This window comes from Linderina pennispora, assembly GCF_002104995.1.
Source record: "Linderina pennispora strain ATCC 12442 chromosome Unknown DL89scaffold_3, whole genome shotgun sequence".
Lineage (NCBI taxonomy): Eukaryota > Fungi > Kickxellomycota > Kickxellomycetes > Kickxellales > Kickxellaceae > Linderina > Linderina pennispora.
Genome location: NW_024468251.1, coordinates 688,252 through 700,749, shown reverse-complemented (window position 1 = coordinate 700,749; position 12,498 = coordinate 688,252). Strand labels below are relative to the sequence as shown.

Here is a 12,498-nt window from a genome sequence, read left to right as displayed (position 1 = left end):
CACTGCGCCCGCTCCATGAAAAATGCACCTGTATCCCTCATCCTCCTCTCCCTTTCCCACCATCACACTCTATTTCAACTCGCAAAATATTAACGAGACTTTTCTCTTTCCCTTTTCATTTCGTATATTTTTCACATTATTTTCATACAATTAGAGAGATGTCGAGCGCAGAGAACACCCCACTGGCCGTCAATGCCGCTGCCAATGACGCGCAGCCATTGGAGTCGGGCACTGCAGCAGGCCGGACCAGCGAGAGCAGCTCAATGAGCGGCGCACCTGTGGGCACGGACATTCACCTAACCCTGCTCATGGTGTCGAGCGCGCGAGTGTCGCTGACGTTCAAGCCCGAGGACACAGTGCTGTCGGTGAAGGAGACGCTGCTCCGGAGCTGGCCCAAGGACTTTGATGCGAAGCCGGCCGGGCCCGGCAACCTGCGGATAGTGTACCTGGGCCATTTTCTAGAGGACGGTGACACGCTGGCAGGTAAGTTGTTTCTATCACTGAGGGAGCTCCCTGTTTGCTTGCCAGGAAAGGGGTTGGACACTGTCGGACAACTTGCGCCATGAGGAGCAATAGGCAGACTCGCTTTTCATGCCAGCGTCCCTGTGGGCTGCGGTAGTGTCCCCGACCTATTGCCAGGCCTAAGCGGTGTGTTGTCTTCTTCATTGTCAATCTCCCACCCAGTGGCCGGCTTGCTTCTGTACAGTGCACCTCGAATGCAGCAAGCAGCGCATCAGGCAATGGGGTGCTTCCCAGGCTCTTCATAATCGGCGCAACAGCAGCTGATTGCTCTTGCACCATCTCGCTCCATGCAACTCATCCTCTGTTGTCCTTCGATTGTAGAGAGCAAACTGCAGCCCGGCAATACGACCGTCCACCTGACAATCAAAGCATCGGCCGCACCAGAGAAAACAGGTATGTCGAAATATGGAGCTACAGCGCAAATCCCTGGTAATCACCTGTACGCCTGGCTGTCTCAGGATGCAGTCTGCGGCGACTTGACATTATTTCTCACATGCCCTTTTTTACGCCTGTCTGTAGCCAAGAAGGACATCGACAAGGCGCCAAAGTGCACATGCACTATCCTCTAAATAGCTGCACTGTACGCTTTGTGTGCGCGGTATCTGGGATGGCAATGGATGTCATCCTTACCGCCCGGACCATTTGTTGCAAGGCACAAAGCCTCCGCGGCTTGTTTGACATGCCGCCCATGTGTCATGCCGTCGACGGCTGGCATTCCTGTTCCCCACACCCCTTCTGGATTTCATATACGCATCACTCCTTCTCTCAGCACCCTGCTCCTGCGTTTCTGTTATAGCTGCCACCCTCTCTTTCCTGTGTTTTTCTAACTCTTGTGTTTTCTAACCCTCCGTTAATTTTGGTCAATGAATATTTATCAACAACGAGGCGTAGCCATTGTCTGGAAGCACCTTATATTGTTCGGCCGGTGCCTAGCAGATCAGCTGCGACATGCTCGTGTGTGATACTCGCTGGGATCGACTCGAGTGTATAGACAATGAGCAGGCGCTCACGACAGCCTAGTCCCTACACACCATGCCAGCAATGGCCAGATCTGCAATAGTGGGTGTCGGAAGCCAGGCTCTTTCATTTCCATGAAACACATGCATTTCATACTAGGGGCTAGACCCTCGGCTGGCCGATGCATAGCACGGAATATGAACACCGGGATGTGCGTATAAAACGGCCACACATGTCCGGCCCCTAAAGTACCTTTATGCACAACAGCAACAACAACTGATACACCCCTCCCTCCCTCCCCTCTTCTCCTTCCCCGACAACTGGTACTCATTTTAATACCTTAATACCACCGAAATCAAGTTCACCATTAAAATGCGTAGCTTTTCGATCTTCGTCATTGCCGCACTCCTCGGTCTCGCCCATCGCCAGCAAGCCCACGCCCACAGCGGACGTGTATGCTGATGCGGGCGACGACTACCCTGCGGCAACAGCGCCCTATGCGGGCGATGACGAGACCACAACGGTTGTTTTGGAGGGAGAGTCCCCGTGCGAGCCAGTCGTGACGCCATACGTGCAGACCGTCGTGGCCAACATCGTCAACACGGTGGTTGCAGTCAACACGGTGTACGAGGTGCAGACCAACGTGCAGCAGATCCAAGAGACTGTCACGAACGTGCAGATGGCGGGCATTGCTGAAGACACCACCGAGCTGTATCAGGTCACGCAAATGTACGTGTGCCCGCCCCCCGCCACGGTCACGGTTGATGAGATCCAGACACTGTGGGTCACCGAGACTGTCACGCCCACAGTGCAGGTGGTCGAGACGCAGTACCAGCAGCAGGTTGTGCAGCAGGTTGTTACTGCCACGCAGCAGGTCAACCAGGTTGCGTACAATGTCGTCACTGTCCAGCAGCAGGCAGCACAGGTTGTCGCAACCAATGTCCACCCTGTTGTCCAGGTTGTCCAGGAGAACGTCCAACAGGTCCCGTATGCTGCTGGAGTCCCTTATGCGGGCGCCGTCGACTGTGAGACGCCTGTCTACGCTTAAGCTGCATCGACCCACGTACGATTAAGCTGTAGACCCCTTCCCCGTACTGTTATTGTTGTTGTTAGTTCATATCCACCCCCTTTCCTAATCATCCGCCACCCATTCCTCTCCTCCTTTCCCTCAACCCGCACTCGCTAATACCCTTTCCATCCCTATACCCCAATTACGCTACCCACATCCCATTTCCATCACCAACCGACCATTCCCTTACCTCGTTTACCCGTCATCTCTAGTTTCATAACCTCTTAATTTCTTGACATACATACATGTGACATGACATCTACCACTGCAGGGAAATCGTGCCTGTGACATTACTACAAGCAATTCCGAACCACCAGCAGTGACATCTACCTCATCCTATGCATGTCAGCTATTTACTTAGGCCAGAGTTAGACCTGATGCCATTGTGTATTGTAGAAACGTTGAACTTTAACTAGATACAGTTCCAAACGGCCATCATAAGGATCCATCCCTATCTGCAAATGCAAAGGATATATACCCTCGATGATCAAATCAATGCTCATAGGCATAGCCAAATATGTCTCAACAAGAGAATACCAGGGCGTGTCCGTCGTACTCTATATGGGCCACTCATGTTTTTCAAGAATATCAATAGTAGGCTCTATAGAATTTTGGCTTTCTTTTAGATAATGGACGTACTTGTCACCATACTTGAGATGGACAGTGTCACCAATGGTTTCGCAAGTAACTATGGCATCATCACCAGAGTGCATCATCACTAGAATGTATCATCAAAAATCTGCAGCTCATCGTTGATTTCTTTGTACTCTGGTTCATAGTTGCTGTGGTCGTTGCCGCCGTCCCCACTGCCGTCATTATGATCCTCGCTTGGAATACTATGAGTGGTGGTGTTCTATATCTCAAGTGGGTCGGACCGGTTCGCCATCAGGTTGCTTGTTTCCGAGGTAATCTTTGGGCTTGAATTGCCTGTTTGGTAGGCGCTTGAAAGAATGGTCCTTTCAAAAGTCGGCCAAATTCCATGCGCCTTGCAATAAAGGCTGGGCCGTTCAAGATCCTTGAGGTATAGTAAGCGGTATTGCCGCAGCTGTATACTGCTCTGTTGCTCGTATTATACCGTCTCAGCGCATTCGAAATCATTGTCATGCGCTATGACAAAAAACTCCTGATGGCACCTGGCGATTTTCTTGGTAGTCTGGGCGAATTGCTCGAAGTTGATGGTGGTGTAGAAAGTTACAGCCGTGTTATTCACAACAGGGTGACTATGGTCACCAAAAGTAACGCCCGATTGGAGAAGGTGCAAGATTGGCGATCCAATATATACCTTACGCCCATTGTGCTCACGAATACAGCTGTGCCAGTATTGGATATTAGTGTTGCTGAGGTGCTTTGCAATACTGTTCCAGGACGAGTAGTTGCCCTTGATGGCTCCTTCCGGTGAGTTGTAGATGAGGAAATGATCCTTTTCGTAGGCGAAGGACAGGGGCGAATTAGCCGTCTCGTGCTCCACAGCCTCCTGCTTCGTCCCAACGCCGATGAGTTCGATGTCCTTATCGACATGGTACATGTGACAATGTTGCCCTAGTTGACATGTTTCAGGATGTACACGGCGGAAATTCAAGCTGGTAGGCATTTTAAAATAGGAAAGAATCGAAGAAGAACGATGTCGTGATAATGAAAATAGGGAAGGTGGGCAGGAGCTAGGATGCCTTTTTATAGCTGAAAAGTCAGAATCGTGGCTGCGCAAAGGACATTGCTTTCAATTTGGATTCCCTCCTTAATAATCCAGGGATACAGGTCAAAATCTTATGGAATGTACATGCTCGCTCAGATTCCGAAAAATCGCTTTCAATTGGCCCAAGAGCACAGGCATATGATCATCTTCCAGCGGAGTATATTGGGACTTCATCCATTATGCAGCAGAACTGGTGTATTAAAGATTGTTTTATATCTTAATCTTTGACAATGTATAGTTTCATACGAGCATTGTAATATTCTTCCTCATCTACACATGGAAATGATGTGTAGCCTCTATGATCAACCCAGTCTTCATAGGCATATCCAAATTCGCTCCACCGCGAGAAAATAAGCGCATTTCCGTCGAATTCCATATGTAACCTCTCATGCTTTTCAGGAAGCTCTGGCTTGGTTGATATCCCTGGGCATTCGCTGCTCAGGTAGCAGAGATATTCGCCATCGCACATGAGATATACAGTATCGTCGATGATCCTGCATATAAAGATGTCGTCAAGCCTAGGGGTGTAAACAAATCATACTGGCACTTGCGCCGACTCCTTTATAATCAAATTCGCCATCGTCATCATACCGCTCCTCACCCGCATAAAACGCATAGTAACTAGCGAGGTTTCGGACCAGTCGAAAGTGCTCGCCATCAAGAACCTCGTTTCCCTGGTAGTCTTTGAGCCTGAACTGTCCATTGGGCAGACGCTTAAGCCAATTCTCCTTCATAAAACGTCACATGCTTCATGCGCTTCTCGATACGCGTCAGATCCTTTGAAAACCACTGCGTGTAGTAGCCAACATTATCAGCGCTAACATCCACCCTGTTGTTTGTATTCTCCGGCCTCAACGCATTCGAACTTGTCGTTATGCGCAACGAAAAAGAATCCCTGCTGGCAGGCGGCCATCTTCTTGACAGTTTGAACGAATTGCTCGATGTCGATATCGTTATAGTAAACCGAAATGTTGTTGGATCTCAGAGTTAAACTGGCATCACAAGTGCCATCACTTGGGAGAAAGCACAGGCCTGGTGGCTCAGGATATACCTTCAGTCCATCCTGCTCGCAAAGCAATTTCTGCCATGATAGGGATTGCGGGTAGAGGATATCTTGCGTGATCCTGTTCCGGGACCAGTAGCTGCACTTGACAGTTCCCTCTGGCGAGTTATACGCAGTGAAATAGTCCTTCTCAAAGACAAAAAACGGTTTCTCGCTAGCTGCCTCACGCATCACAGCTTCCTGCTCTGTTTCAACACTGACAAACTCGGTGATCGAATCGGCGAAGCACTTGACAATGTCCATCCTGGATGATATGTTTCGGGATGTAGGCACGGAGCCTGGGTCCAGTGGACATTTTAAAATAAAAAGAATCGAGCCAGACAGGTGCGGGGATAAGGAAAGAATGGCAAGCAAGCTGGGGCTGAGGCGCCTTTTATAGGCAAGCTGTCATGAACTATGGCTGCGCAAAAAAAGTCGAGTGTCTTCCAGCTTGAAGAGCTCCCACTAAATATTGGGGATGCAGATCATGAGCCAGTGGAGAAGTCATTTCTCAAGCTAGATGTTGCTGCGACTGACTGCCCTATCATTCTGCGGTGTTCAATAGTTAACCAGGCGTACCTTTGCCCATGCAGGCATCATCTGAACGTGTATTGGGATTGTGTGGTAAATGGTTTGTTTTGTAGTTTTCACGAAGCCAAATTAGAAGCAGCTAGACATCGGGTATACTTGCTTGGCAGCCACCGCAAACTTGTCGATATCGCTCGGCTCAGCCCCAGCCTTGATCGCCAGTGCCTTGGCGGCCAGCAGGCTTTCAATAGTACGAGCGCTGCCGAATTCCGGAGCCGCAGCCGACAGCATGGCAGCCTTGACGCGTTCCTTGTTCGCATTAGCGTCCATGGCCAGCAGGGCATGGCAAGCGGCCAGCACGTGGGGCAGCGACGCAGCGTTTTCGGTCATGTAGGTGTCGAGGCCGCTCAAGGCACCGTAGCTCTTAGGCCAGCTGTGCATTCAGCGCAACCTTCATGGGCGCCGCAAACTTGTCGTCCTTGGCCAGCGCATCCTGCATGCGCAGTACGCACGGGATCAGGGCCGGGTGGGCGGGGTCGGCTGTCTTCAGCGCGTTGATCGCCTTGAGCACAAGGAAGTACTTGTTCATGCGCAGATGCACCTCAAATGCCGACAGATGGGTCTGCGGCTGGTCGCCAGCAAATTTCTCCAGCGCTTCGACAAACTTCAGCCCGTCGGCCAGCAGGTCTGCGGATTCGACGTACTCGGACCCGCTCGGGTCCTTGTCGACAGCCGCCGGCTTGGCCTCGCCGACGCCAGCGGATAGGGTGTGGTTGCCCTGCTTGGATGTGCCGTTGCGCGTCACACGCTTGTTCTCGTCTGAGGCCGGGATCGGCTTGAATGCATTGCCAGCCAGCCTGCGGTCATAGAGCTCCAGGTAGCACTTGATGGCGGCGTGGGCCGAGGCAGTGTAAACCGGGTGTGAGTACAGAGTGTCCTCCCACTGCAAGGATGTCGACGTATGAGCGCATGGTGAATTTGCGTAGCGAGTACTGGTGGAAGTCAAACTGGTCGTTGTAATACGCGTCGAACGACACCTGCACCTGGTGGTACTGCTTGAGCGCACGGCCCAGATCGCCCAGCCGGTTGTAGGCATCGCCGCGCTCCTGCATGTACCAGATCGCCTGCATGTCGACGATCTCCTGGATCTTGTGCGGCGCGTCCTCGCGCACAAACATCACCATGGTCTTCTCTGCCTCGTCGACCTCGCTGTTGCGCAGCATGTACTTGACAGTCTTCGAGTTGACAAAGCGGTCCTTGATGTCCATCTGTCGGGCTACGTCCATCGTGTCGCGCGCGCTCTGCGTGTCGCCGGCATGCTTGAGAATCTTGGCCTTGACCATAAACAGCTCGACGGTCTCGGGCGACTTGGAGATGGCCATTTCAATGTAGCTCAGCGCACGCTCGTAGTCAGTGTGGTAGTCAAAGTGCTGGGCCAGGTAGAACAGGATCCAGACCAAGGCCGATTCGGGCTCATCCGCGGTCGAGTTGTCGAAGCGCTTCGAGCTGCTGATCGCGCCGTGGTACTTTTCAAAGAGATCCTCGAGTGCCTTGCTCTTGGCTGCGTCGTTGTAGAGGCTCTTGAAGCTGGTGAATAGCGATGGGATGCCCTTGCGCAGCGCATGCTTGGCCATCTTGTCGGCAGCACGAGCAAAGTTATCGCCTTCGCAGAAGGTCAGTGGCAGGAATTTGAGCGAGTTGGAGCGCGGGAACTGCTCCTCCAGCATTTCCAGGACCTCGATGATGGCGGAGTGGTCGGCCGAGTTGGCCAGATCCAGGCCATTGCAGGACAGATACCCACGCACATACTCGTTATTGTCCGGGTTGCGCTCGATCAGATCCTGGTAGGCAGCAGCAGCGACCTCCTTGCGGCCGACCTGGAGCAGCAGCCTGGCCTTCTGGACCTTCCACGCGGTAATGTCGACAATGCGGCTGTGGATCTCCTTCAGGTTGTCCAGGGCGTCGTTATAGTCGCCGTTGAGCTCCATCAGCCAGTTCTTGTACAGAAGCAGCTCACTGAACTCAGACTTGCTCAGCATGGCAGCCACGTTGAGCTTCCACTTGCTGGTATCCAGGCCTTGATGGCCAGATCGTACCGCTTGTTCATCTGGTGGGCCACGGCCAGCCCGAGCCAGAACATGGGGTCACCCGGGTTGACCTTGACCAGTTTCAGCCGCGTCTCAACCAGCTGGTCGAACTGGCGCAGCTGGACCTGCATCTGGGCCAGATCGCGCAGGATCTGAATGTTCTCCGAATCGGTCTTCAAGGCATTGGCGAAGCTCTTGGACGACTCGACGTAGTTGGCGTCGAGGCGGTGCACCAGGCCGCTGATCTGCCAGCACAGCGAGCTGTTGGGGTCGATTTCCAGGCCCTTTCTCAGACTCGCATAGCCCTCGTCCTTGCGATCGAGATTGGCCAAAAACAGACCCTTCACTGCGTGCGACTCGCCGTGTTGCGGGAACTTTTTCAGGATCTGCTCGACGGTCTTCAACCCCTTCTTGTATTGTCTAACCTCAAACAGCTTCTACACATGGGAATAGTCTTTTCGGTTAGTGGGAGGGTGGGGCATATAGGGCTTGCAGCAGGCGCCAGAAGCTTGTCGAATGAGTTTCTTACCAGAGCTGATCGGAACAGCGTCTGCTCCTTGTGCGGGAGCTGAGAAATTTGGAGCGGCATTTGTCTGGTATGGGCGGCGGCAGCGGCGGCGGCGGAGTCAGCAAATGAAGAGCAAGAAAAAGAGGAAAAATACGCCTGATGCAAGTCTACAAATGGCACGAGAGAAGGACGCAGAATTGAGGAGGAGCTTTACAGAAAAAGGGCTGCTGCTTGGGGCGAGCTGACTTCAGGCTGCAACATCGCAAGCGAGGCCAGCAAATTATTTTTTCTGTCCCTTTGTCTGCCGAGTGGCGGCTTGCTTCCAACTAGCTGCCCCGTGATGAGCCGAGCCGAGGGTGCCTCGGTTCATGGAACGCGTTCCAACCCCCGACGCGTTCAGGCAGCCGGCAGGCAAGCAGAGCCTATTGCTCGCCACCCCACGCCTCGACTTTCTTTTTTTATTTCCCTGCACTCGTCACTGGCATTATATTTTTGTATACTTTCTAACATTCAGGTTTAAAATGGATTCAGGACCTACGGAGCTGACGTTCCAGCCCAAGCTGTTCACGAACGCGACGCTGAAGAAGACGGTGGCCGTGTCTGAGCTGTTCAAGCAGCTGAAGCGGCTGTCGAAGGAGCTGAACGCGCTGGAGCAGGAGACAGTAGACACGCAGTCGCTGGAGGCAGTGACGAAGCAGATGCTGGCAGCGTCGCTGTTGAAGCACAAGGAGGCCGGGGTGATCTCGTATGTAGCGTGCTGTGTGGCAGATCTGCTGCGGCTGTACGCGCCCGAGGCACCGTACAGTGACAGCGAGATCAAGACAATCTTCAACATGTTTATCGACCAGCTGCAGCTGCTGGGTGACACGAACAGCCAGTTTTTCCCGCTGCGCGAGTACCTGCTGACGAGCCTGGCGACGGTGCGCACGCCAGCGCTGGTAGCGACGCTGGGGGACGCGGACGAGCTGATTACGCGGTTCTTCACGGTGTTGTTTGGAGCTGTGTCGGGGGACATGGCGCACAATATGCAGATGCAGATTCTTGATGTCTTGCAGCAGCTGCTGGAGGAGCCAAAGTACGTGGCGCAGGGAGTGATAGACGTGATCTTGCTGCAATTCACCAAGAAGCGACAGCAGGACAACCGCGCCGCCCACCAGCTGGCGTGCGATCTGGCGAACGGCACGGCAGATGTGCTGCAAAAGTACATATACCAGTACTTCAACGACATCATTGTGGGGGCAGCACAGCAGCGGCTGGAGCAGAGGGGGCGGAGGGCGAGGGCGCACGTGGGGACCGGGCGGTAGCGCGCAGTACGATGAGCGACCTACGGTCGGCACACTTTCTGATCCTGGAGCTGAACAAGTCTGCACCAGGGACACTGCTGAATGTGATTCCGCAGCTGGAGGAGGAGCTGGGAGTGGACGACGTGGATATCCGGGTGCTAGGGACGGAGGTGCTAGGGGAGATGTTTGCAGACAAGGGCTTCACGCTGGCCAAGCGGTACGAGTCGACGTGGCGGGCGTGGAAGGGGCGGCGGGCAGACAGCTCGGCATTGGTGCGGATCCAGTGGGTGGAGCATGCAGTGGGGCTGTACGGCAGCCAGCCGCAGCTGGGGCGCGAGCTGAACGAGGCGATTGTCGAAAAGCTGCGTGACGTCGACGACAAGGTGCGGCAGGCAGCGTGCCATGCGCTGGGGCAGCTGGAGTATTCGGCGGCGGAGCAGGCGGCGATTGGCAGCGCAGTGGTGGATGCGCTGGGCGAGCGGTGCAAGGACCGCAAGCATGTGGTGCGTGGTGAGGCGATCATTGCGCTGGCGACGATGTATAGCCAGGTGTATGACTCGCTGGCGCGCGGCGACCAGGCAGCACGGGTGAAGTTTGGCGGGATCCCGTCGGTGATCTTCCAGCTGCGGTACATCAACGATCCGGATATTGACTCGATGGTTGACGGGATCCTGGCTGGCGCAATTCTGAACTTTGCCAAGATCAAGGACGACCGGGCGCGGTGCCAGCGGCTGGTGTTTGTGGCCGACGGGCTCACAGCCAAGGCGCTCAATGGGCTGCTCAGCTACATGCGGCGGCAGCGCGACATCATCCGGTTGACAGAGGTGTTCTTGGGGCTGTGCGAGCGGCAGTCGGAGGCCACAACGGCGGAGGCGCAGAGTGTGCTAGGCGAGCAGCTGCGCGTGGTGGCAGGGAAAATGGCAGGGCACTTCCCGGACCGCGCCAAGCTGGAGCAGGCGCTGGTGCAGCTGGGCGGGCTGCAGAACAGCGAGGTGTATACTGGGCTGCGGGCAACAATGGATCCTAGCAATGACATCAAGACAGTGCGGCGGTACCAGAAGAGCGCGCTGAAGACGTTGTCGGGGCTGGCACCGGCGCTGCTGGACGCAACAGCGACGGTCTGGAAGTGTGTCGGACTGACAACGATAAACCGCGCACTGGTGCCGCACCTGATCACGTTCGCATCGGGCGGGGCCCACACGCCGCTCAGCAGTACCGCAGACAAGCTGCTGCGGTTTGTCGCCGATGTGTTCCCGGAGATGCTGCAGTGCAGCTCAGCCGACCTGTTCGACGCAAATGAGCTGCAGGGCGACCAGGTGCTGGTCGAGGAGCGACTCGCGCTGATGGTCAAGTTTGCCAAGGCACTACCGCGCGCAGTGCCGGCAGGCGAGCGGCAGCAGGAGCAGCTGGCAGGGCTGGTGCGCACGGGGTCGCTAAGGCAGGCCAAGTATGCAGCGTTCCTGCTGACGCAGATGGAGGGCAGCGCGGCACTATGCAGTGTGCTGGTCGGCGACATGGTTGACAACCTCGACAATACGCTGCTGGAGCGCCGCTCACCGGCATTTGCAGCGCTGTCGCGGTTCGCGCAGTATGCACCGCTGGCATTCGCCGGATACGCCGACCGCGTCAGCCAATATCTGGTCCAGACGGTTCTGATGGGCTCAGCTGGAGCCGAACCGCAGGATGAGGACGCCAGCATGGCCGACGGCAAGGAGAATGTTGCGCCTGCATGGGTGGCTCGCGAGGACCTGGACGAGGTGGGGCTGGCCAAGGTGTATGCGGTCAAGATCCTGGCCAACTGGCTGGTGGGCACCGACAAACACGCACTGACGCGCGATTCCGTGCAGCTGGTGCTGGGCATGCTGCGGCAGCTGGTGCGCAATGCCGGCGAAATCCAAGCCGACGGACATACACCGGCGCTATACCGGCAGCACGTGCGGCTGGCAGCGGCCACATGCATGGTGAAGCTGGCGCGGCAGCCGCACTTTGAGCGGCTGTTGAGTACGCAGGACGCCGTGAGCCTGGCACTGGTCGCGCAGGACCCGTGCTACGAGGTGCGCGCGCGCTTCCTGCTCAGTAAGCTGGCGCCGCGGCTGGTGGCCGGGCAGGTACATGTGCGACACGTGCCAGCGCTCTTCCTGGTCGCCCATGACCCGGAGCGCTCCATGCGCGACAACGCCCGCCATGTGGTCACCCAGCGCCTGGCGGGCGTGCGCCCGGCGCCCGGCGCCCCATCGGTGGCAGAGGAGAGTCTGCCGCGGCTGCTGCACGTGCTGGCCATGCATCCGGACTGGGACGATGCGCAGCCCGTGGCCACACTGGAGCTGTTCGCTCCCTACATCGAGTTCTTCATTTCGGCCATCGGCGCCTCGCACAACGTCTCGCTGCTGTTTGCCCTGGCCGGAGCCCTCAAGACCCACCGGAGCCGCCCTGCAAGCGATGCAGTGACGCAGCGCCTGTACGTGCTTGGCGAGCTGGCTCAGTACCTGCTGCGCGAAAAAAGCATTGCTGCCAGTTGGCCCGTCAATGTCTATCCAGGCCAGCTCAAGCTGCCAGCCGATATCTTCGAGCCGCTGCCGGCCGATGCCCTGGCTGGCGTCCCGGTGGGCCCGCTGCTGGACCCCGAGTTCATTAAGCGTCGCAGCAAGGCCACGGGGAAACGCAGCCGCCCGGCCCGCGACAAGCCAGCGACCGTCCAGCACGACGCCAAGGCGCCACAGCGCAAGCGCAACAAGACCGCCAGCAGCGACGCCGAGATGGATTCTGATGCCAGCGAGGTGGAGGACAGCGATCTGGAGTAGTTTTTTTT

At 55.7% G+C, this 12,498-nt stretch overlaps 7 protein-coding genes across 7 annotated transcripts; 3 read left to right on the top strand and 4 right to left on the bottom strand.

The window, feature by feature from the left end:
- Window positions 1-233: 233 nt before the first annotated feature.
- Window positions 234-1,138, top strand: DL89DRAFT_265724 (ubiquitin-like protein). Its single transcript, XM_040886795.1, has 3 exons — window positions 234-483; window positions 844-915; window positions 1,042-1,138. Exons 1-3 carry the CDS (start codon window positions 264-266, stop codon window positions 1,089-1,091), a joined length of 342 nt encoding a protein of 113 aa, XP_040745487.1. The 5' UTR covers window positions 234-263; the 3' UTR covers window positions 1,092-1,138.
- A 641-nt stretch (window positions 1,139-1,779) lies between these two features.
- DL89DRAFT_265722 (uncharacterized protein) lies at window positions 1,780-2,800 on the top strand. The gene is made up of 2 exons (XM_040886794.1): window positions 1,780-1,891; window positions 1,926-2,800. Exons 1-2 carry the CDS (start codon window positions 1,852-1,854, stop codon window positions 2,525-2,527), a joined length of 642 nt encoding a protein of 213 aa, XP_040745486.1. The 5' UTR covers window positions 1,780-1,851; the 3' UTR covers window positions 2,528-2,800.
- Window positions 2,801-3,266: 466 nt separating this feature from the next.
- On the bottom strand, window positions 3,267-4,142 carry DL89DRAFT_282210 (uncharacterized protein; the record flags this gene model as incomplete). Its single annotated transcript, XM_040889676.1, has 3 exons — window positions 3,267-3,384; window positions 3,424-3,563; window positions 3,624-4,142. The coding sequence occupies 3 exons, from the start codon at window positions 4,137-4,139 to the stop codon at window positions 3,267-3,269; spliced, it is 774 nt and encodes a 257-aa protein (XP_040745485.1).
- Window positions 4,143-4,409: 267 nt separating this feature from the next.
- On the bottom strand, window positions 4,410-4,884 carry DL89DRAFT_107132 (uncharacterized protein). The gene has a single exon (XM_040883058.1). The coding sequence runs from the start codon at window positions 4,708-4,710 to the stop codon at window positions 4,459-4,461; it is 252 nt and encodes an 83-aa protein (XP_040745484.1). The 5' UTR covers window positions 4,711-4,884; the 3' UTR covers window positions 4,410-4,458.
- DL89DRAFT_107131 (uncharacterized protein) lies at window positions 4,885-5,717 on the bottom strand. Its single transcript, XM_040883057.1, has one exon. It carries the CDS (start codon window positions 5,545-5,547, stop codon window positions 5,059-5,061), a length of 489 nt encoding a protein of 162 aa, XP_040745483.1. The 5' UTR covers window positions 5,548-5,717; the 3' UTR covers window positions 4,885-5,058.
- Window positions 5,718-5,943: 226 nt separating this feature from the next.
- On the bottom strand, window positions 5,944-8,640 carry DL89DRAFT_282208 (N-terminal acetyltransferase A, auxiliary subunit; the record flags this gene model as incomplete). The annotated part of the gene is made up of 5 exons (XM_040889675.1): window positions 8,428-8,640; window positions 7,908-8,335; window positions 6,696-7,875; window positions 6,324-6,646; window positions 5,944-6,244 (listed from the first exon to the last, which is right to left on the bottom strand). The coding sequence occupies exons 1-5, from the start codon at window positions 8,485-8,487 to the stop codon at window positions 5,944-5,946; spliced, it is 2,292 nt and encodes a 763-aa protein (XP_040745482.1). The 5' UTR covers window positions 8,488-8,640.
- A 287-nt stretch (window positions 8,641-8,927) lies between these two features.
- Window positions 8,928-12,490, top strand: DL89DRAFT_221136 (uncharacterized protein; the record flags this gene model as incomplete). Its single annotated transcript, XM_040884495.1, has 2 exons — window positions 8,928-9,638; window positions 9,686-12,490. 2 exons carry the CDS (start codon window positions 8,928-8,930, stop codon window positions 12,488-12,490), a joined length of 3,516 nt encoding a protein of 1,171 aa, XP_040745481.1.
- Window positions 12,491-12,498: the final 8 nt, after the last annotated feature.